This window comes from Schistocerca gregaria, chromosome X, assembly GCF_023897955.1.
Source record: "Schistocerca gregaria isolate iqSchGreg1 chromosome X, iqSchGreg1.2, whole genome shotgun sequence".
NCBI lineage: Eukaryota > Metazoa > Arthropoda > Insecta > Orthoptera > Acrididae > Schistocerca > Schistocerca gregaria.
The window spans coordinates 441,656,588-441,678,509 of NC_064931.1; the positions used below are offsets into that span (position 1 = coordinate 441,656,588).

General features: G+C 39.0%; 1 protein-coding gene across 1 annotated transcript in view; it reads left to right on the forward strand.

The window, feature by feature from the left end:
• The window catches only part of LOC126298707 (DNA fragmentation factor subunit beta), a 146,513-nt gene extending 127,530 nt beyond the window's left edge, over positions 1-18,983 (forward strand). The window contains exons 5-6 of the mRNA XM_049990133.1: positions 17,980-18,343; positions 18,423-18,983. Coding sequence (XP_049846090.1) covers positions 17,980-18,343; positions 18,423-18,624 — 566 coding nt within the window. The 3' untranslated portion in view covers positions 18,625-18,983. The remainder of the gene's footprint in view (positions 1-17,979; positions 18,344-18,422) is intronic.
• Positions 18,984-21,922: the final 2,939 nt, after the last annotated feature.

Genomic DNA, 21,922 nt, shown 5'->3' on the forward strand with positions numbered 1-21,922 from the left:
AATTTTATCACCTTATGAGGTTGGTTGGGTGTCACTATGTAACAATAGCCAACATGGGTGTGGTTTTTGTTATTTCTACTGAATTGTTTCAGAAAAAATTGGAATATATACCCCACCACAAAACTTTGTTACTGCTTTGTCTATGTCCATTTGCAACAAAGTAAATCCTAGTTTTTACAGCAACACTAAGTTGCAACCGACTGTGCTATGAGCCACAACTCATGCTCATGTTTGTGCAACTTGTTGGTGAAACTAAACACTTCTGGCTTGTTCCGGCATTGGTGGCAGTAGTTGCACAAGTCTTGGTGTTAGGGTTGTTGATAAAGTATAAACAAACTGAAATATGAAGTGCTGATGAGGAAATTGTTCACCTTTTGGGTGGCTGTGCTATGTGTGGGTGTTGGTGGGAGTTTGGTGGAGTTGACATCAGAAAAATGCATTGATGTGTTGCTGCACTTGAGGCCATCATGCATGACCTGAACATGTATGGGTTGGCAGTATCTGAGCTGCAGAGCAAAGTTTGTTCAGTTAGGAGTACCTATATAAATGACTTTTTAAAAAATAACAGGGAGCAAAACATTTGGTTGTGGAACAGCCCTCATCTACAAGAATAAAATGCTGTGGTTCTAGTTGGCTAGTTCTTTTTTGGAAAATAGTTGACAAGATGAGAGGCTACAGAAATCTGGAAAGCTGAATTATCTGTTGAATATTCATTTATTTAACACAACACAGTAGTGCTTCCCATTCACAAATTGTAGTCTAGATTATTAAAGTAACATCTAGGGTCTTTAAGTACAATTCCTTTCAGCAAGGTGACTGAGCAACAGAGCTGATGTCCTTTCTTTATCCAGCCATGAATCCAAACTTTTTTTCTTTAATCTTTTGTCTTAGATGGCAGTTTTATGCAAACAAGCATGAATTCTTCCACAACTCGTACAGCTGCCAGAACTTTCATTTTACCTATGAGTACAGCATCACAAAATGAAGTTCACATTGGTGTTGCCATGTGTACAGAGATGTACAAAACCATTTACATGAAACTCTTTTTATGCAACAAGTGGTGCAACCCAGTGCTGTCATGCAAAGTAGGCTGAAGTGCATACCGTTTTCTCACTGTTTTATCTGTGTGTTATTATAGTGCAGCTGTATCCTATCACCTCTGATGATGCTGAATTCAACCTATGAAGCAGCTGTTGACATAACTGGAGATACAGAAATTTCTGTTCCTTGGTTAGATATCAGAATCACTGATTAAAATTCTTGGCATGTGGAGATAATCCAAATGCCAAGAATTGCATCCACTCAGGATACTGATTTACACTATGATTCACTCTGTAAATTAGAAAAAAGAAGTGTATATGACTTTGTACTGTTGCTGACAGCACAGAAAAGATGGTAGTCTTGATGCAGATGATTATACTCGTAATATGGGGAATGTTGGGATCCCATCTGTGCACTTGCTACATCCTGAGGGATTAGTCTGTTTCCAATATGATTTGTCTGAAATACATACATCAGCTCTATGGTACAGGAGTGGTTTCCAGATGAGAATGAGATTTTACTTCTCAGCTGGCCTCCTCCTGTGCCAAACCTCAGTCCCCATTGGAAACATATAGACGGAGATGAAACGAAGCATGCCAATAATCTGTGATGACCTTTGGAATGTTTCCATAGTTGCCTGGTAGGAGGTGGCAGAAACCAAAAGATTTATTACTCATCTAATAGAGTTGCTTCCTCATGGGATCCAGGGATGCAGAAAGTCATTGAAGTGGAAGGCGTTTGGACATGATATTAAGTGGTAAAGAAACAGCATGTAGTGTGCTTTGGAGGGCTGAAAAATCTTGTTAAGAACCCGGAAGTGTTTGTTCTGTTGATTTCATGTTATCCATAGGTTAAACAAATTAATGCAGTAAAACAAAATATTATTTATGAAAGTGAGATTCAGTTTGAATCCTGCTATCGTACAGTTGCTTGTCAATCTGATAGCTACACCATTGAACTACGAAGTGACTGTCTTAAGTGTAGAGATTTCAGATATTTCTTGCTGTTGTTCTGCCACTGATTCCACCTCACAGCTTCAAGACCATTTCACATGTTTGAAATCCTAGGAATGAGAGGGAGCAGGTTCTCTTGCTTGCTTTTTTTTTAATTGTGCATATGATGAGTGTCAGGCCTAACTTCCTCAATTGCACTCACAGTTACAAGTGTCATTTACTTTTATGAGCAGTACTGTACACTCTGTAATGTGACTGACTGCTATGTAACATGGTGGGCAGTTCAAATTCAGCCACTGCCACATTTAGTGCAGTTAATAAGACATAACTTTGTAAAAAGTCTGCAGTGAAACAAGGTAATAATAATTTAGGTTTCTCCTGAAAGCTTTATTATGGGGTTGTTTTATGATACAATTTTTAAATACAGTGCTAAAAAAAGTTTGTAATACTATCATAAGATGTAGTCTGCAATACTAGAGGTCTCATTGACCTAGGCACTTCATGCGTTACCTGCGTTCAGTTAGAGCTCACATACTGGACAGTGTTTACTGCCAGCATGCTTTGTGGCCATTTCCCTGTCATGTTAACATACCACTACCAAAGTGACACACAATGAGCAGTTCGGTATCAACAGCAGCTTATAACATTTCAGCTCCTCAACACCAAATTAAAACATTCCACTTCAATTTGTTTGCACTTATAGCGATCCCAGCTTCCTCAACCAAATTAAAACGTTGCATTAGGAGGTGTCTGCTTTGTGCAAAAGGTCTTGAGTTCATATTGACGACAACAAGTAATTCTTCATTACAGACGTTTATTTAGAAACAGAACTGACAGACTTCACAGACTCAACAACTGACTCTCCGAGCCAACCGCACTGCACATCCGAACTGGCAACTGACAACTCCTAGGTGTACTAATATCCTTCCAAACAATGAGAGTCTTTGACAATGCTTTGTTCACAATACGATAGCAATTCACGAATTAAAACCAAATCAGACATTACAGAACTTTAGCACAGATTAAAGCAAGTAAAAGGATCAGCACATAAAATTCTTACAAGCATAATTTCCAAATAGACTTTATAACATTTTTCTACCAGCCTCCAGATAACCTTCACCAGACTTGCACCGACGTTTCCAGAAATATCTTGACATTTGATTCTGGTTATTTCTTGAGTGATTTAGAACAACTATTTATATGTAAAATGATTTAAATCGTGTTTCAAAACGTAAATAAATCTTTTTAGCAATATTTCTTGATACAAATCGTCTTTCAAAATTAGGTTATGAAACAGTTTTCACAAGTTTTCGTATTTTTGCGATCATAATATAGAATTTCTCCATAGAAAATTCCAGAAGTGTGCATTAAACGTTCATTTACAGACTTTCTCTTTAGCTGGTGAGTTTTTTAAAAGTATCTTGTCCATATTATACGAAATAATTTAGCTCAAAACTGATAATTTATACAATTAATCAGAGCTACAGCAAACAGTGAGTCTTTCTTTTACAAAATGAAATATAATTACAAAATTGAATGAAAATAGGTTACTAACACTAATATATATTTACATTAATTCTATTTTTGTTCTTTCTGTGCAAAATGTCCTAATATTGACACAGTACAATATTTAAACATCACCAAAGTTTCCCTTTACATTTTGCATATCTGTATCGACATCCCCTAAAAGTCTACAGTATCGAATACTTCAATATGTCCCAATATGTCCTGTAATGTTACACAACCCCCCCATCAGCACTTCCACGTGAAACACGGAAGGGTTGATGTCCTTACATTACAAAACAGAAAAGTTTTACACATATCTTTGGTGTCTTCTTTCTTGAAGACCGGTGATCTTCTTTCCTGAAGGTCGGTGATCTTCTTCCTTAAAGGTGGGTATACCTCAATGCCACACACTGTATTTCAGTCTCATCTTCACAGTCTGTATGGTTTCCATATACACTGCAGGCTATCACAGGCTGCAAAAGCACAGTCTGCTATGAATATACAGCATACAGTGGTCAAACCCAGTTAAACATTAGCAAAAGCATTTAATAGTCGGTGGACCGGTTTTTAAGGACACAGAAATTTGAATTCTCTAAAGTCTAATTACTCAAGAAAATTTACTCTAAATAATTTCTTAAAGCTAAGAGAGGATAGACTGACAGATGGAGAAAATTGATTATACAGGATCACAGAATAAGTGTAAGATGCAATGCCAGAATACGAAAATGAAATACGACAATTGCATAGCTAGGGGACCTAGTGCTCGCCAAACACTTAGCACACAAAGAATGTATGCTCCCCTGAGGAATCAGATAAATACAACATAACAAAGTATACAAAAATATCCTGGTAAGATTACATATAAAAGTCTATAAACATCTATTATCTAAAATACTTTTTTACATTTTTTTATAAAATTTCAGTTCGGTCACGTTTTGTAGGCCAAACAGTCTGCCAGAATTTGGGTAGACTAGACGGTAAGCATTCGGATGAGGATTGTCCTGAATCTTGAAAGGTCCAATGTATATATCAAAAAACTTTTTTAATTCACCACTGATGGCTTTAGACTTCTCTTGTGTTTTAACAAGGACCAAGTCTTCAATTTTAAATTGAATAGGCTTCAATCTTTTGTCATGTCTACATTTCCTCTTATCACCTTGAGATTTCATGGTCTTTCTCACTATTTCCTCTCTCTCTTGAGTACTTCATGGTTTGCAGACTGGAAAATCAATGAAATCACTAATTGGATGTGGTGGTTTGCTATTATACTGTATTTCATAAGGCGAAAACCCTGTTGAGGAATGCTGTAGGCAATCTTCGAATTTCTCAACATAGTCAATCCAACTAGCATGATCAGTATTGCAGTAGGTTCTAAAGAATCGCCCAATTTCCCTCATGTATCTCTCCGAAGGGTTTCCTGACGGATGATAAGCTGAAATAAGAATGTGACTTATATTTTCATCTTCAACAAAAGCTTTCCATACTCCAGAAGTAAATTGAGTCCCATTGTCTGATAAGATTTTCTGAGGTTTTCCAACCCTGCCAAAATAGTCTCCTCTGATTTTTGAAATAATGCTCTTACTGTTTGCCTAGCGAAGAGGGTATAACTTAATGAATTTTGAAAAAAAATCAACCATAACAAAAATGTAGCAATAGCCTCCTCTGGTCTTCGGTAATGGTCCATATAAGTCGACAGCGACTAACTCGTGTTGTTCTTTTGTTAAGATGTTTTGCATCAATCCTTGACAAGTTTGGTTGGATACTTTTACTCTTTGGCACCTGTCACAACCCGTCAAAATTTTTCTAACCCTCCTGGCTATGTTGTTAAAGTACACATTTTCTTGGATTTTCTGGATACACTTTTGAATCCCACAATGACCAAAACTTTCATGAATGTACTTGATGAGTACATTGATGTACTGTTCAGGCCAACATAATTTCCATACATCGCTATCTACACTGTTTCTCTTGAATAGAATCCCCTTGTAGATTTTGTAATAATCTCCCACTTTTTCATGTCCCTTTTTCCCTAAATAACTTTTGACCAGTTTACAGTTCTCATCGTGGTTCTGATTCCGTCGGATGTCATTACAAATGTCTCTGATTTCTTGTTCATTGTCCACCCCTCTTAAATACATAATTTTGAATTCTTTTTCACATTCCCCACTGTCATCTTCAAAGTCACCCCCCACAGGTAGTCTAGATAAAGCATCAGCAACTACATTATCGGGTCCTCTAAGATATTTTATTGAGTAATTAAATTGTTGTTACAAGAGTGCCCACCTGGCAACCTACATTCTTGAATATAAATTAATGCCTTATGGTCTGTGTAGACAACTACCTGGTTTCCCAATAAATAATTTCTCAATTTAGAAAATGCCCAGTAAATGGCCAAAAGCTCTTTCTCGGTAACAGTGTATTGCCTCTCATGTTTTTTCAAGGTTCGACTAGCAAAAGCAATAGACCTGTGTTCTATTTTCCCATTTATATTTACTTCTTGGAAAAGGTGAGCACCTAGGCCATAATCACTACTATCTGCCATAATGCAAAAAGGTAAACTTAAATCAGGATGGTACAAAATTTGACTGTTACATAACTGTGTTTTTATTTCTTCAAAAGCAGCTTCACATTCCTGATCCCAAACCCACATTGCGTTTTTCTTCAGCAATCTTTTAGGACTTGGAGCATTTAGAGCTTGGGTACTAATGAACTTTCTGTAGTAACCGCACATCCCGAAAAATGACTTTAGTTGTTTCTTGGTTTGTGGAATTGGGAATTTTGCAATTGCCTCGAGTTTTTTAGGATCTGGCAAAATACCTTCCTCAGAAATACTGTGCCCCAGAAACTTCAATTTTTTCATACCAAACTTACATTTAGATAATTTAAGTGACATTCCCCCTTTCCTTAATCTATTGCAAACCTCCCTCAAAGTATTAGCATGTTCTTCCCAAGTTTCTCCAGTGATCAAAATGTCATCTACATACACAGTTAATTTTGATAAAAGATCTTTTCCCAAAACAAAGTCAAGTGCTCTAATGAATTCGGCTACTGAGACATTCAGCCCAAATGGTACCACACAATACTGCTAACATTTTCCCCCATACAAAAAGGCAGTATACTTCCTGGAATCATTTTCTAATTCTACTTGGTGAAATCCTGATGTGAGATCTAAACTGGTCATGTATTTCATTCTTTCAAATTTATGAAGTAATTCGTCTATATTTTCGGGATGATCGGTCTCTCTTTCCAGATACTTATTTAGGTGCCTTGAATCTAGTACAAGCCTGACACTGCCATCACGTTTTGCAACCACTACCAAAGGATTATTGTATTGGCTCTTACTTCTCTCAATGATGCCCCATTCTTCCATCTTTTGAAGTTCCTTTTCTACATCTTTTCTCTTTGCAATGGGTACACTATAAGGTTTTATAAAGAATGGCTCATGTGGTTTTAATCTGAGTTTACATTGATAATTCTTTACTCTGCCTGGTCTATCATCAAAAACATCACAGTAATTCCACAATAATCTTTCTAACTCTAACTTCTGTTCTTGGTTCAAATTATCTGATTCCCGTAATTTTTCTTGAACGATATCCCCATATTCTCCATCATCATAATCCTCAGTAATTTCCTCTACACAATAACCACTGTCTTTAGAAAATGTAACGTCCCTAATTTCAATTCCCTTATCAGCACAGTTTTGAACTGACATGTCAGTACTGAACATACTCTCGTCTTAGGATCAATAAAGGTAAACAAACTCTTTTTCCCAATCAAATGCTGCATTAGCTTTTAATATCCAGTCCATACCCAACAGTACATTCTCATTTAGGTCACTTATTACAAGACATCCTTGAGTAAACTGTACATCATTTATACTGAAGGACAACAACACCTGTCTATTAACAATTTTGCTCAGTTTGCCAGTAATGCCTCTAATTTTTATTCCAACAACTGGTAATTCAACAAAGTCAGGATCATGCTTAATTATATCTCTTAATTTGCTTGAAATGGCACTAATTGGACTCCCTGTGTCAATCAAACAATACCCTTCCCAACCTGCAGCTTTAATTTTTATGTATGGACTACCAATAGTGGTGTTTTCCCTTCCTTCCTGTTCTTCATACAAAAGATCTTCTGCTATCTCATCATACCTCTGTTCCATATTTAGGTTTTCTTTATTAGGCAATACTTTCTTCAAACTTCTAGGTCTACTGGAATTTACTGGAATGTCTGGATTACTATTTACCTCACACACATCCTGACTAGTACCCCGTTTGATGATTTCATTAGGCTTAAAAGCAGAAACTGGTTCACAAATTTCCCTTAATTTGATCTTAACATCATTGTCATCACTGTAATCTTTAAATTTGTCCCAAACAGATTTCAAAATAATCTCAGATGCATCAGCACAATCAACCCCCCCTGTCTCCTGATGTATTACTAAGCTGAACTGGCACAATCTGATTCTCATGTGGAATGTAGTTAGAGTTCCTGGCACAACTATTCTCAACACTATTGCTTATAACATCCTCCTTAACTTCAACATAAACTATTGCATCCAATTCACCATCAAAATCTTCTAGTACATAATCACCATTAGCCTTAACATCAACATTATCATCATCATTGCCTGAGCTTACACTACAAACACTACTAGTATAACCAACATTACTCACAACACCATCTTCACCAACCACATCCACATGAATATCAGACTTTCCAGAAACTTCAGTACGAACATCATTATGACAACTTACATCTAAAACATCACCACACATAAGTTTGTACAATCCAAAATTATCAAAGTTATCCTTCTTCTTGATTATATAAATTTGCAATTATATCATCTTCTAAGCCTACTTCATCAAAGGTAGCCTGGTTCCTATTACAGTTGTTTCTAGTATTTTCTCTGATGACATTCCAAAATTTCCTGTCAAATTTAATTTTTTCATTACCTCTATCTACAGATCGATCATAAGCATACTGTCTATACTGGTTAGGTCTCTGATTATAGTGCTGTCTGTTCCGGGTGAAATTAGCCTGATTTTGAAAATTCCTTGCCCCAAACTGACAGACTCCCAGTGGAGCATTTAGTCGTTTAAAGGCCTATGTCTGTCGTTTCCCTGCCTCGGGTTACCTTCTCTCATGTCATTACCCCAGGACCTGTTTCGATTTTCCCATTCTCTGTTTGAATTAAAGTGCTGATCATTCCTACCAAAATTTCTTCTGTCATTGCTATTATAATTATCCCTGTTGTTGTTAAAGTTTCTTCGTTCACTATTATTGTTATTATTTCCACGGTTCGGTTCCCACCCTCTGTGTGATGAACCTACAATGTCGTTAAATCTCTTGTTTTGTTCAAAGGCTCTATCAAGTTTGTCCACATATTTCAAAAATTGTTCTATGGACTCATCTGGACCATATACTAAACCCCATTGTACTCTTTTCGGAAGTCTCCATTTTAGTGCATCAATTTGAGTTAGCTCATCAAATGGCTTATCCAGATGCACTAATTTTTGCAACTGTTTCTCACAATAGGCTTTCATTGACCCATCAGATTCTCTGTAACTAGGACCATTCAAGAATTCACTTTTGATTCGAGCTTGCTCAGTTTCAGACCAAAATTTGGTTAGAAAACATTTTTCGAAATCTTCAAAGGACATTTCCACGGAACAATTCTGATTGGCCCACGAAAGCGCCGCACCATCAAGTACTTTCTTTACAAATTTTATCTTAACACTATCTGTCATTATGGACGTGAACTACTCCTTGCAGAATTGCATAAAGTCTTTTGGGTGTGTATTCTTGTCACCGGGATAAGTTTTAATGGGAAAATTTCCCCATACCCCATTACAACTATTACTAAAACCTTTTTGCAACATAGTTTCTTGTATTTCTACAAATTTTCTGTCTACAGTTTTTTCGACATTACCTACTCTACTACAAATTTCTGTGACCTTTTTGTCAGAATCAGATTTGAAAGATTCAATTTCGCTTTCAAAAAATCGTTTTGTCTGGTCAAATTCATTTCTCAATTGAGAATTTTCCTCATTTACAAAATCAACAACTTTTTTAAGTTTTGACTGGTTATTTGAAATTTCGTTACTTAAATCAGTGTCAAGGACAGAAATTTTGCTCTCAACCGTGTCCACACGACAACTAAGTTTTTTTGGTTTGACTAAAAAGTAATTCGCCATTCTTCGAGAACCTGATTAGTGTGAGCAATCTGTTCTGTATTTGAATTTATTTCTGATTTTAAATCACACACAGCCTTCGAAATCGACCTGTCCATCTGTTGTTGTGTCTGTTCAATTTGTTGACGTAATTCGGCACGAGAATCGTCCATCTTCGAGTTTGTGTTATCCAACTTCGAGTTTAACTCTGAAAACATTTGTTTTAACATATCCAACATTCCTACACTGTCAGAAGCACTTTCCCTAATAGGTGTACTCGCTACACCGCTGTCAATACTGAAATCTGCGTCTTTTTCCATTATTTTGGGAAGCAGGTACTAATCTTGGTGTCCGTCGGCGGTCGTTGGTGTCCGTGTTTTGCGAAATTTCTTCAATTCCAGGATGGTTTCGCTCGGTTGATTCACTCCTCTTCTTGTGACCCCAGAATCGACGTATTTACTTCTGAAGAATGACTGGTCCGTCGTATATCCTCTTCTTCTGGTCCCAAAACAGACGTATTTTCTTCTTGTGATCCCAGAAGAGACGTATTTTATTTTGAAGAATCACTGGGTGGTCATCATATCCTCTGCTTCCTCCACCAAATTATAACATTTCAGCTCCTCAACACCAAATTAAAATGTTCCACTTCAATTTGTTTGCACTTATAGCGATCCCAGCTTCCTCAACCAAATTAAAACGTTGCATTAGGAGGTGTCTGCTTCGTGCAAAAGGTCTTGAGTTCATATTGACGACAAAATGTCCTAATATTGACACAGTACAATATTTAAACATCACCAAAGTTTCCCTTTACATTTTGCATATCTGTATCGACATCCCCTAAAAGTCTACAGTATCGAATACTTCAATATGTCCCAATATGTCCTGTAATGTTACAAGCTTCATTCAGTTTGTCTTCAGGACCATAGTAACATGCCATGTAGAGACATATAACACTTTGATAGTTAGGATAGTGACTACTTTCAGTAGGTCATACACAGCAAGACGTTGCCAATTGGTTACATTTCACTCAAAGTGGTGTGTCTGAGCTGGGAGGGAAAGTACAGAGAGATTGGAAATGTGAACACTATTGTTTGCAGTGGTCGTCCTCATATGACAGGCTGTTCCAGCTCGTTGGCTCCGATGTGAGCCGCGGAGAGCTCCCTGCTCCAGGGAGCCGTGTCACTCGCTGTGGCCATTCAAGTGAGTCGGTACGCCGCCACGTGGCACGGCTGGCTGAGGCAGGCGGCAAGGCGAGCGTTTTGATGTGCCAGCTGCGTCTTACAAGATCGACAGCCTCATACTCTTAGCTGCTAAGACGTGGTAACATGCTACACCAGGAAATACGATGTTCAGGAAATAAGTAAGGAACAACTGTTTTACAAATTTATTGGGCCTCTGTAGCTTGAAATTTTCTTTTCATTACGAGATCGGAAATATCTGGCCTCAAAGTGTTCGCAGCGTTAATGCGGAGGATGGCCCTCAATGTTGCATCCTGAAGAAACTATCATTACTTACTTTTTAATCTTTTCATTGCTGAGAAAAGCTGCTCACAACAATACGTAGATCCAAACATGCAGATGATCTGAGCAACATTGTTGTGTAGCTTGGGAAATGTTTTTTGCTGTAATGAATGATACCATCGTGACTAACCCAACGTGTTGTAGTACCTCTCTTTCAACAAAGTTGAATTTTGCAAATCAATAATCTCCAATTGAAGTGACGATGACAAGTCATCGGGGGAACTGAAAAAGCAGTGCTGAACACCTTAGGCTCCATTTCCAAACTAGTGAGGTCTCAGAATCGTGTTTCAAACGACTTGATGAGCTGCTTTAACTTTGCTTGGTAATCGCCGAAAGTAGTACCTTCAGGTATTTTTAAAGAAGCAAGACGATTGAAGAACGTTAATTGACCATTACTCATCTGGCTCTCAAATAAACGTAACTTTTCCATGAACGCTTTGATCTGGTTGTGCATGTCAACAATTGGCTGCCCTTTGCCCTGCAATGACAGATTTAAATTATTCAGATGCATAGTTATGTCAGCTATGAACGCCAGGTCTGATATCCAGTTTATATCTTTCAGACAACGAATTTCTTCCCCTTTCATTTCGAGAAAAAGGGATATTTTCTCACTAATGGCAAAGAAAACATCAAGAACTTTTCCCCAACTCAGCCAACGAACTGTACTGTGGTAAGGTATATCCCCATATTCTGCTTCCATATCTTTCAGGAATCCTTTTGAATTGGTTATGATTCATACCGTGAGGCCGCACAAAATCCACACACTTCACGACGTCTTTCATTACGCCACATAGCTCTACTGTTTCAGCACACAGTGCCTCTTGGTGAACAAAACAATGAAGAGTCAAAATGTCTTTCCCGAATTCGTCCCTGAGTTTATTTTTCAAACGAGAAGCAAAACTTGGTGACGCCTGATCATTTGTGGTGCAGCGTCTGTCACTACAGAATGGAGCTTATCCCACGGCAAATTCATATTGTCCACTGATTCACAAACAGCTTCAAAAATGTCACGTCCTGTTGCGATGTAATCGAGTGGTTCCACATTCAAGAGTTCTTCAGTTACTTGCAGCTCCATGTCTACACCACACACAAAGACTGCCAGCTGAGCATAGTCCGATATGTCGGTGCTTTTGCCAAGCGCTAGCTAAAATGCAACAAAGCTCTCCACTGTTTTCCTGAGCTGTGCCTCTAAATCCGCTGTCATGACCAGGATTCGACGAGACATTGTTTGCTTCGACAGGCAAACTCGGGCAAACCCCTTCAATTGCCTGCACCTCCCTTAGAAACAAACATTCTGCAACTGGTTCAAATGGCTCTAAGAGCTATGAGACTTAACATCTGTGATCATCAGTCCCCTAGAACTTAGAACTACTTAAACCTAACTAACCTAACGACATCACACACATCGATGCCCGAGGCAGGATTCGAACCTGCGACCGTAGCAGTCGCGCGGTTCCGGACTGCGCGCCTAGAACCGCTAGACCACCGCGGCTGGCCATTCTGCAACTGCTTCCATGCACGATTTTACGAGTGGTCCCACCGAAAACGGCTTGCCACTTGTCGTAATGACGTGAGCGATCCTGTAGCTTGCTAGAATTGCAGATTCAGTAGTGTTTTCTCCGCTCTCATTCACCTGAAAATTATAAATGCATTGCAGAACACGAACTATGTTGCATGTTTCGATACCCTCCACATTACGTCTCCTGGTATGCCGTTCTTAAGCCTGGTTACCAGTTCTCTGCATGCAACGCCTTCTACCTGATCGTAGTGCGCTGCGTGAAGACATGTATAATGTCGTCGTATATTGTACCTCCTCGCAGAATTAAATACTTTATTATATACAAGACACTGCGGACGACCATCCCGCTCAATGACTAGGAAGGTATGCTCCAATAGAGGTACAGGGCTCCCACGGCTAGTCATAGCTCTCATTGAACTCGGATTATTGCGTCAGTTGCAACTGCATGCGGCCAGGGGGCAGTGAGTTCGCTTTCCCACTCCACGCGGGCTCCGAACTGCCGCAGCGAGCGCTCCGGAGCGCTCCGGCTCCCTGGAGCTCGTTTGAAACAGCTTGTCATATGACAACACCAATGCAGGATCATTTCCTCCAACTGTAGGATCACAGGCATCCAAAATCAGCTGCCAGACCAAACAGTGTGTAGAAGATGGCATCAGGGTGGTCTTCTTTCCAGAAGACCAATGAGATGTTTTGCACTGAACCAGAGGAACTGATTCAGTCGAAGGACCTGGGCTCTTGCATCAACAATGGACCATTTCAGTGCAGAATAGAGTAATTTCATGTTTGCTGACAAGACTAGGAATGGTTTCCAAATGGACACTAGACATGTTAGGGTTTGGAGAAGCACTAGGCAGCACCAGGAAGCAAATATGTTCAGAAAATCCATCCATTTGCTGGTGTAAATGTAATGTTCTGGGTGGCAGTAATGCTGGGGTGGCAGACCCCTCTGATTCCCACCTACGACAATTTTACTGGTCCCCAACACCTTCAAGAGAAGGCCCTGCAGATGTGAAGTCGGTGACAGCTTCGTCCTAGTTGATGACAATGCAAGACCGCACCATACTCTAGCAATGTCTTGATATCTTCAAAGATGCAGCATCAACCAAGTGCATTGGCCAACACAGTCGCCAGACATGAATGCAATTGAACATGTGTGGGGCCTGTTGAAGGTGGCAACTGCACAGTGTCCGTATCCACCTAACAATCTTCATGACCTCACTGAATCTGCCATTGAGGAATAGGACCTTATACTCCAAGATAAACTTGATGGTGTCATCCAGGTCATGCCTTGCAGAGTGGAAAAACTCATCTGTGTGGAAGGAGGACATACTACTAAAGACTGATAATCATTGTGAGGTAAAGATTTTCACCTTTGTTTTTCTTTTCAAAATGTACACTGAGGTGAGAGCCTGCTTTGTTTTTTAATGATTTTTTGTAATTAACCTATATCATTCTTGTTTTCATAAGGATTTATGTTTATCTTTGTACAAACTTCAATGGGTTTACTATAAGAAGTCATTGTCATAAACTCTATGAATCCCAATTTTTGATGAGGCATGTGTATATACAATATATGGTGAAAAATCCATCATTTGAGATGCATTACATGTTTCATAGAGGATGTTACTAATTAAGTAACAACTATACATTACGGTACTCTGTTGTAAATACCATCAAGTCCATATGAGATTTTATATTTGAGAAATTTATTTCATTTGGAAAATCCTTCACGAGTTTTCTGCTTAACGTTTTGACCATATTGTCTCTCTCATGTGTAAAAATTGATTGTTAAAAATTCCTCCTGCCTCTGAATTATTGTTTGTAATCTTACTGTTCATATCAATAGAGATTCACCTTATTGAGCAACGTGTTGTCCTGGTATTTGTTTCTACAGTTAACAATATGCTTTTATTTCTGTTGTCCAGATTAATTACTTCTTATATAATATGCTTGCTTCTAGATGTTTTAATAAATTTGAGCAATTTTTGTAATATGCACATAAACCAGGTGTGTATTTCTCCTTCCTACAGTAACACTTCAGTCTTCTGTTCGAAAGAGACCCATATCACATTAAGAATTAATGTTCACTTTTTACATGACTTTTTAATGTACACTCCTGGAAATGGAAAAAAGAACACATTGACACCGGTGTGTCAGACCCACCATACTTGCTCCGGACACTGCAAGTGGGCTGTACAAGCAATGATCACACGCACGGCACAGCGGACACACCAGGAACCGCGGTGTTGGCCGTCGAATGGCGCTAGCTGTGCAGCATTTGTGCACCGCCGCCGTCAGTGTCAACCAGTTTGCCGTGGCATACGGAAATCCATCGCAGTCTTTAACACTGGTAGCATGCTGCGACAGCGTGGACGTGAACCGTATGTGCAGTTGATGGACTTTGAGCGAGGGCGTATAGTGGGCATGCGGGAGGCCGGGTGGACGTACCGCCGAATTTCTCAACACGTGGGGCGTGAGGTCTCCACAGTACATCGATGTTGTCGCCAGTGGTTGGTGGATGGTGTACGTGCCCATCGACCTGGGACCGGACCGCAGCGACGCACGGATGCACGCCAAGACCGTAGGATTCTACGCAGTGCCGTAGGGGACCGCACCGCCACTTCCCAGCAAATTAGGGACACTGTTGCTCCTGGGGTATCGGCGAGGACCATTCGCAACCGTCTCCATGAAGCTGGGCTACGGTCCCACACACCGTTAGGCCGTCTTCTGCTCACGCCCCAACATCGTGCAGCCCGCCTCCAGTGGTGTCACGACAGGCGTGAATGGAGGGACGAATGGAGACGTGTCATCTTCAGCGATGAGAGTCGCTTCTGCCTTGGTGCCAATGATGGTCGTATGCGTGTTTGGCGCCGTGCAGGTGAGCGCCACAATCAGGACTGCATACGACCGAGGCACACAGGGCCAACACCCGGCATCATGGTGTGGGGAGCGATCTCCTACACTGGCCGTACACCTCTGGTGATCGTCGAGGGGACACTGAATAGTGCACGGTACACCCAAACCGTCATCGAACCCATCGTTCTACTATTCCTATACCGGCAAGGGAACTTGCTGTTCCAACAGGACAATGCACGTCCGCATGTATCCCGTGCCACTCAACGTGCTCTAGAAGGTGTAAGTCAACTACCCTGGCCAGCAAGATCTCCGGATCTATCCCCCATTGAGCATGTTTGGGACTGGATGAAGCGTCGTCGCACGCGGTCTGCACGTCCAGCACGAACGCTGGTCCAACTGAGGCGCCAGGTGGAAATGGCATGGCAAGCCGTTCCACAGGACTACATCCAGCATCTCTACGATCGTCTCCATGGGAGAATAGCGGCCTGCATTGCTGCGAAAGGTGGATATACACTGTACTAGTGCCGACATTGTGCATGCTCTGTTGCCTGTGTCTATGTGCCTGTGGCTCTGTCAGTGTGATCATGTGATGTATCTGACCCCAGGAATGTGTCAATAAAGTTTCCCCTTCCTGGGACAATGAATTCACGGTGTTCTTATTTCAATTTCCAGGAGTGTATTTTCAAATTATTTTACTTGGAAAGCTATTTTAATATCATAACAGACATATCAAGGAATGTGTTATAATTGACATTGGCCTTTTATTTTTCTATAAATTTAATCTCTGGCTGCCTCTGTTAAGCTTTTTTAAAAATCTGTTGCCTTGGAGTTATTAATTATGCTGTCTTTTGCCATAGTGATGTGTATGTAGTGTAAGTTATTTATGTTAACTAGCTGAGCATCACAATCCAAGAGTCCATTCACTAACAAGTAAGCATATATTTCATTGCTTTTAACATTACTGGCTATGACTGATTATGTCAGGGTGGTTCCTTGATCTGCACACCATGAAGTATTGAAACCAAATTGTGTGAACCAAATATTGTTTCTAGTTTAATTATCTTCTCAGAATCTGTTATAAACTATACAATGAAATCACCACAAAATATTAACTTTTTTTATGAAACAGATTATAGATATTACATAGAATTGTGATGTTCAGTAAACTGCAAAAAATTCTGATTACAGAATACTCCCTTTTTCAATCAGCTCACAAGTAAGTGCTGATATGTGCTGAGCCCTGTTAAATTTACTTTTCTAACTTTTCAAAACTTATTTGTTTTTATACATGTGACAACCCTTCTCATTTTCTGAAATTCATTCTCAATGAAAAACTGCTATTATCGCCTCTTATTAGAGTGAGGAACAGTCTATTGTTACAGGAAGCAAGGCATATGCTGTGATGATGAAGATGCTGCAGTGTTTTCTACACAGTACTTGTAAATTTCCTAAGAGTTCTGTGGAACATTTGTAGAGAAGAATTATTGTTTCTTCATTACAGTTTTAGTATTAAGTGTACCTGTACTGTTTATGGGATTTGAAGCAATGCCCTGCAATCTCCATTCAGTGTACAACTTTGCTATTCCAGTTAGATTTTTCCAGTGCTATGGCTGAAAAGCTCTCTTAGTAACTCCCAGATCCACCTGAGAATGTGGATTTGATAGGATACCCATATCCAATAAACAATGCTCAGCAAATGGTCAGACATAGACAGAAGAAGATGACTACCATTATCTTAACAGATTATGATATTCACTCAGACATCAGGTATAGCTATAATGGGTGTTAGCAAGACATTGAAAGTGAAATTACACCCTTCTGGTAGCTTTTGGCTTCACGTTTTGTACATATGCAAGCCATTTTTGAAAAAGAATCGCTGTAAACATCTACAACAATGTTGTTACACTCCTGTTTAAAAGTGGTATTGAACATCTGTTTTCCTCTAAATCTGTAACGGGAATTGTGTGGATGGTTCCTTTGGAAATACTATGGTCAATATTCTTCCTCATTCTTATTCTGTAAAAGTTTGTGCTCTTTCTCAAATGATCACATCATCTGTGGTAAATTAAACCCTAATCTTGGCTTCATAAGCTTTCCTGGCTAAATGACTTGTGATGTCCTTGTTAGTTTTGCAGCCAGATCTTCAAGTCAAGTTGGCACTATGACAGCTTGACTTGGAGATCCACCTGAAAACCTGAGACGAGTATAACAGACCTAATCTTCCTTTCCTTTTGTCTTGCTGTCTTTATTTCTATATTTCTTTTCCATTCTGTTTTCTGATGGTTTTTGGTCTCTCAGAAGGCTCATTTCTTCTCCCTGTGATCTTTCATATAGAGAGATAAGAAGTATAACAATGATAAGCAGAAAAATTGCAGAGGCACATTTGATACATCAAATTTATGTTTCAGGTATTGATACAAATGCTGATACAAAAGAGAAGTTCTTATTTCAGCGTTCTCAGGATCGAATTAGAGGTTACTTTTACAAAACTCAGACTGCAATTCAGAAATCAGAAATTTATAAAAGAAATAAAGTAGCACGGTCAAAATTAATTGATGCTTGTACAAGTCTTACAAATTACTTGAAGCAAAGACAGTACTTTGGAAGCTACTTTGATAGAACTGCTGAATCAACTCGTCTCTGTACAACATTTGGTGACTTCCAATGTCAAGGGTTGTTTTATTCACCATGTTGCGCCTACAGTCATGTTATTAACCCTTATGAGAGCAGAGAAGCAAGAATTATGTTTTCAACATGGAATCTTGATCACAGGTGGGCATTTTAGCTGTTTGATGAGGTGTGTGGACTGTTCATTCAATAGAGTTATAACATTGTTGTTTAATTTCTGCAGGATTGAACGCAGCCGAGAGATTGTGCCTGGAATGTTAAAGGCGGCAAAGATAGCAGCCCGAGAAGGATACATGATAAATTCAGAGTATTTTTTTACATTACTGTTTACTTTAGACAATCTGAAACTTGTGCACGTCTTGTGTCATGACAAAGGCAAACATGAAATGGGATGTGATGAATCTAGGATTGTAATAAAAAAATAAATAAAGTACAAACTGGTCATAAAGAGCAAGTACTGTGTTTATGAAGTGACTCTGATGGTTCAGAATTAAGAGTTATTTCTAATTTATGGAAATTTATGTGAATGTTGTGTATATCTTTCAATTAAAAGTTTTAAAGAAATTTCCCACATTACTTTTTTTATGTATTCCATGAGTGAAGTTCATTTTTTTACTGATTTACTCTACAGATATTGTAATTGTGTATTGGCTGAAATATTCCAACTTATTTATAATGAAACTATAAAGGGTGACAGCCCATATAAAATAATTTTCATGTGCTGCATTGTGTAACTTTGTCCTGTATGTCAACCATTGACAATACAACAATAATTGCAAATCAATGTGATTGTTTCATTTTTTTGTAATGCGTATTAGCATAGGTTAGTTGTATATTCAGGTTTCAGGCGACAAAAATGAACTGGTATCACAACTAGATTTAGACCATTATTGACTGCTAAACCTTTGAAATTCATATGTATTATAGTGAGAGAGCAACAGGGTCGACTATCCACTGTTTAGAAGTATTGGGAATGTCAACATTCTGGGCCTGTAGCACATAGTGTCTTGTATCTTGTTGACATTTGAGCAGTGTAAAGTCACATTTGGTGGCAAATTTTTCCTTCCATTTATAGTTAAAAATTTCCACTCATTGTGAGACTGCAGTGGTAGTATGCTGGATCTATGTATTTTTGTGACTGTACTGAGTGCCCAAGCATGCTGTCTACTGAATTGTTTCATGAGGTCAGCACTGCTTGGCTGGAATGTTTACCAGTTTGAAAGGTTACAGCTGCAATGTTATGAGTGTATGGAAATTGTAAAGGAACACACTTGACCCCCCCCCTCCCCCCCCCCCCCCCCCAGTTGTTATGGTGGTTCTATGCATGTTCCAGAATGAGTATGTAAACAAACAAATTATCTCCTCAGCCTCTCAATTGGCTTGTATCAAGTGAGGTGGCATAGTGAATAAGGTGCCAGACTCACATACAAAAGGTGTTGGGGAAAGTAGTTGTTTCCAGTGGTTTGTTTAAATTTCTTCAAGCTGGGATTTTTCCTCTGTAGAGGACAAGGCCAACTTCCATTCCTGTCTGTGTTCAATCCAGGGTTGTGCTCTGTTTAATGATCTTGCCATAAATGGAGTATTAAACTTTCATTTCCTTTCCATTCATTGAATGAAACAGCACTGCTGTTCTGTGTGTATTACCATGTAGGTGCATTAAAATGAAAAACTTGTTCATAACATTTGTGTTATAGTCGGCTGCAAAAGACTGTGTAGGATCTTTTTATAGCAAGCATCTATGCTATGCTTACAGGGTGGCATCCATAGTGCCCAAAGACATATTGGTAATGTTTAGTGAAATTTGGATTGTGTCCCAACAACAGTCACCTAGATGGACTTTGCCAACTTTCAAACAAAGTTAATGTGAATCCATTCAGAAGCTTCCAACAACATTGGCCACTACCTAAACTGCAGGTTACAAGTTGACTGGTATTTGGCACTACTTCTACAGCATCTGGTTACAACTTCAGTATCAGTAACAGCATCAATGAGCTAATTACTTCATTCAGATAATACTCAAATGGATTTGATGAAAAAGCATCCATCATGTGACTTATCGGATGATGTTTTACCGCTTTCTGTGTATGCATTATAAATTGTATGTGTCTCTTGAAACATCAAATTCTTCCACGACTTTGGTTATGGTAGCACCTCCATACCAGTATCAACAATTTTCCCACATTCGAATTCACTTAGCTCCAAGATAATTCACTAGCAACTAACAGAACACTGCTCTGACCATGACTGGCATGACAATGTCTTGGGGACATTGCACAGATGCCCTTTGTGCTCAAATACAACAGCGCAATCTACAGGTTTGACTAGCATCTATATTTATGTTCAAGTGTAGATTTCTCGCAGAGTTCCCATGTTTCTGTCTAACTCCTGTACGTGCCTGTTTGAAATACCTCGATGGTGGTCCAATACTAGAACTAACTGCAGGAGGTATATAGCATGTAAAATAGAGCCAGTGAAATAATTCAGCTGCCATCTATGTTTGACTGCAAGAGGACTATGCCCTATTGAGCCTGCAATTGGTACCACACCTTAAAAAAATCAAAATAGCAGTTGCTAGACTTACTGTTTAACTGAAGCCCACTCATTGCCCTCAGTGTTTTGCACACAACCTCTGCACCAGCTAGTTGCCTCAGTCTGAGGTAATTGATTATGTTCAAACTTGGCCATTGTCAGAATTCTCTCTAACCCTAGCATCCTGCACAGGCTGACAAAATCTCAAAAAATTTGCTATTGCAATTAAAGTGTATAAGAAGAGTGGAATTAGTGTTGCACTTACCATAATTTATTTCTTTTCCCAAAAAAGAAAAAAAGCTCATTACAAAACAAATTATAAAGAATTGGTAGGATGGTATGAACTTTGAACTTAGAATATATGAAGGGCTTATTTCAATAGTGGTACAAGTCCATTTGTGTTCATTCTGAGATACAGAGTCCTAAAGTTAAATTAGCACTGAAAAATCTGCTTTCAACTTTAGGACTTTGTATCTCAGAATGAACAAAAATGGACTTGTACCACTATTGAAATAAGCCCTTCATATTGTGTTTCCACAATACAACAGTGATGAGCTGCATTCAATTCTGACTTTTCAGCCAGTATGATATTTGACACAGTGCATGAGGCAGGCAACAGTGGGAGTAGTTCAAAAGTCAAACAGTGGATTAAACAAAATTAAAATTAGCATCACCAGCTGAGTCGTACAGACACCTGAACATTTATCATGTGAACACTCTGTTGCCATAAAGATGTCAATGGTATGAAACCTACCACGAACTAAATTGTGAGCAAACTGTGACAACTGTGAGGTGTCATGTAGAAATTACATAGCAACATCAGTTAGTAAACCTCTTAACTTAATGTGCAAGTCATTGTCCGTGCATCTGAGCATTATACCTAGCTTTGCATTAGCCCATTAAATCAGTTGCAGAAATGGAAATAAAAACTTAGTTGTGTATCCTTTTGGCATCTTGGTGTACTGTCAGCTTGTTAGATGACGACGTTATATTTGTGACACCTAGCCAGGCCAGCTCTGGTTCTGATTAATGACACAATGTATTTGGATCCACCCAAGAAATGGAATGGCTATGGGAACACAGCCTTCCTTGGGTTAAAGTGCTCCAGATTTTCCAGCTTCACAAAAAACATTGGCAACTTTGTGATCATCCAGATAGGTTTCTGAATTATTCAGCAAATTATCTTGATGAAAT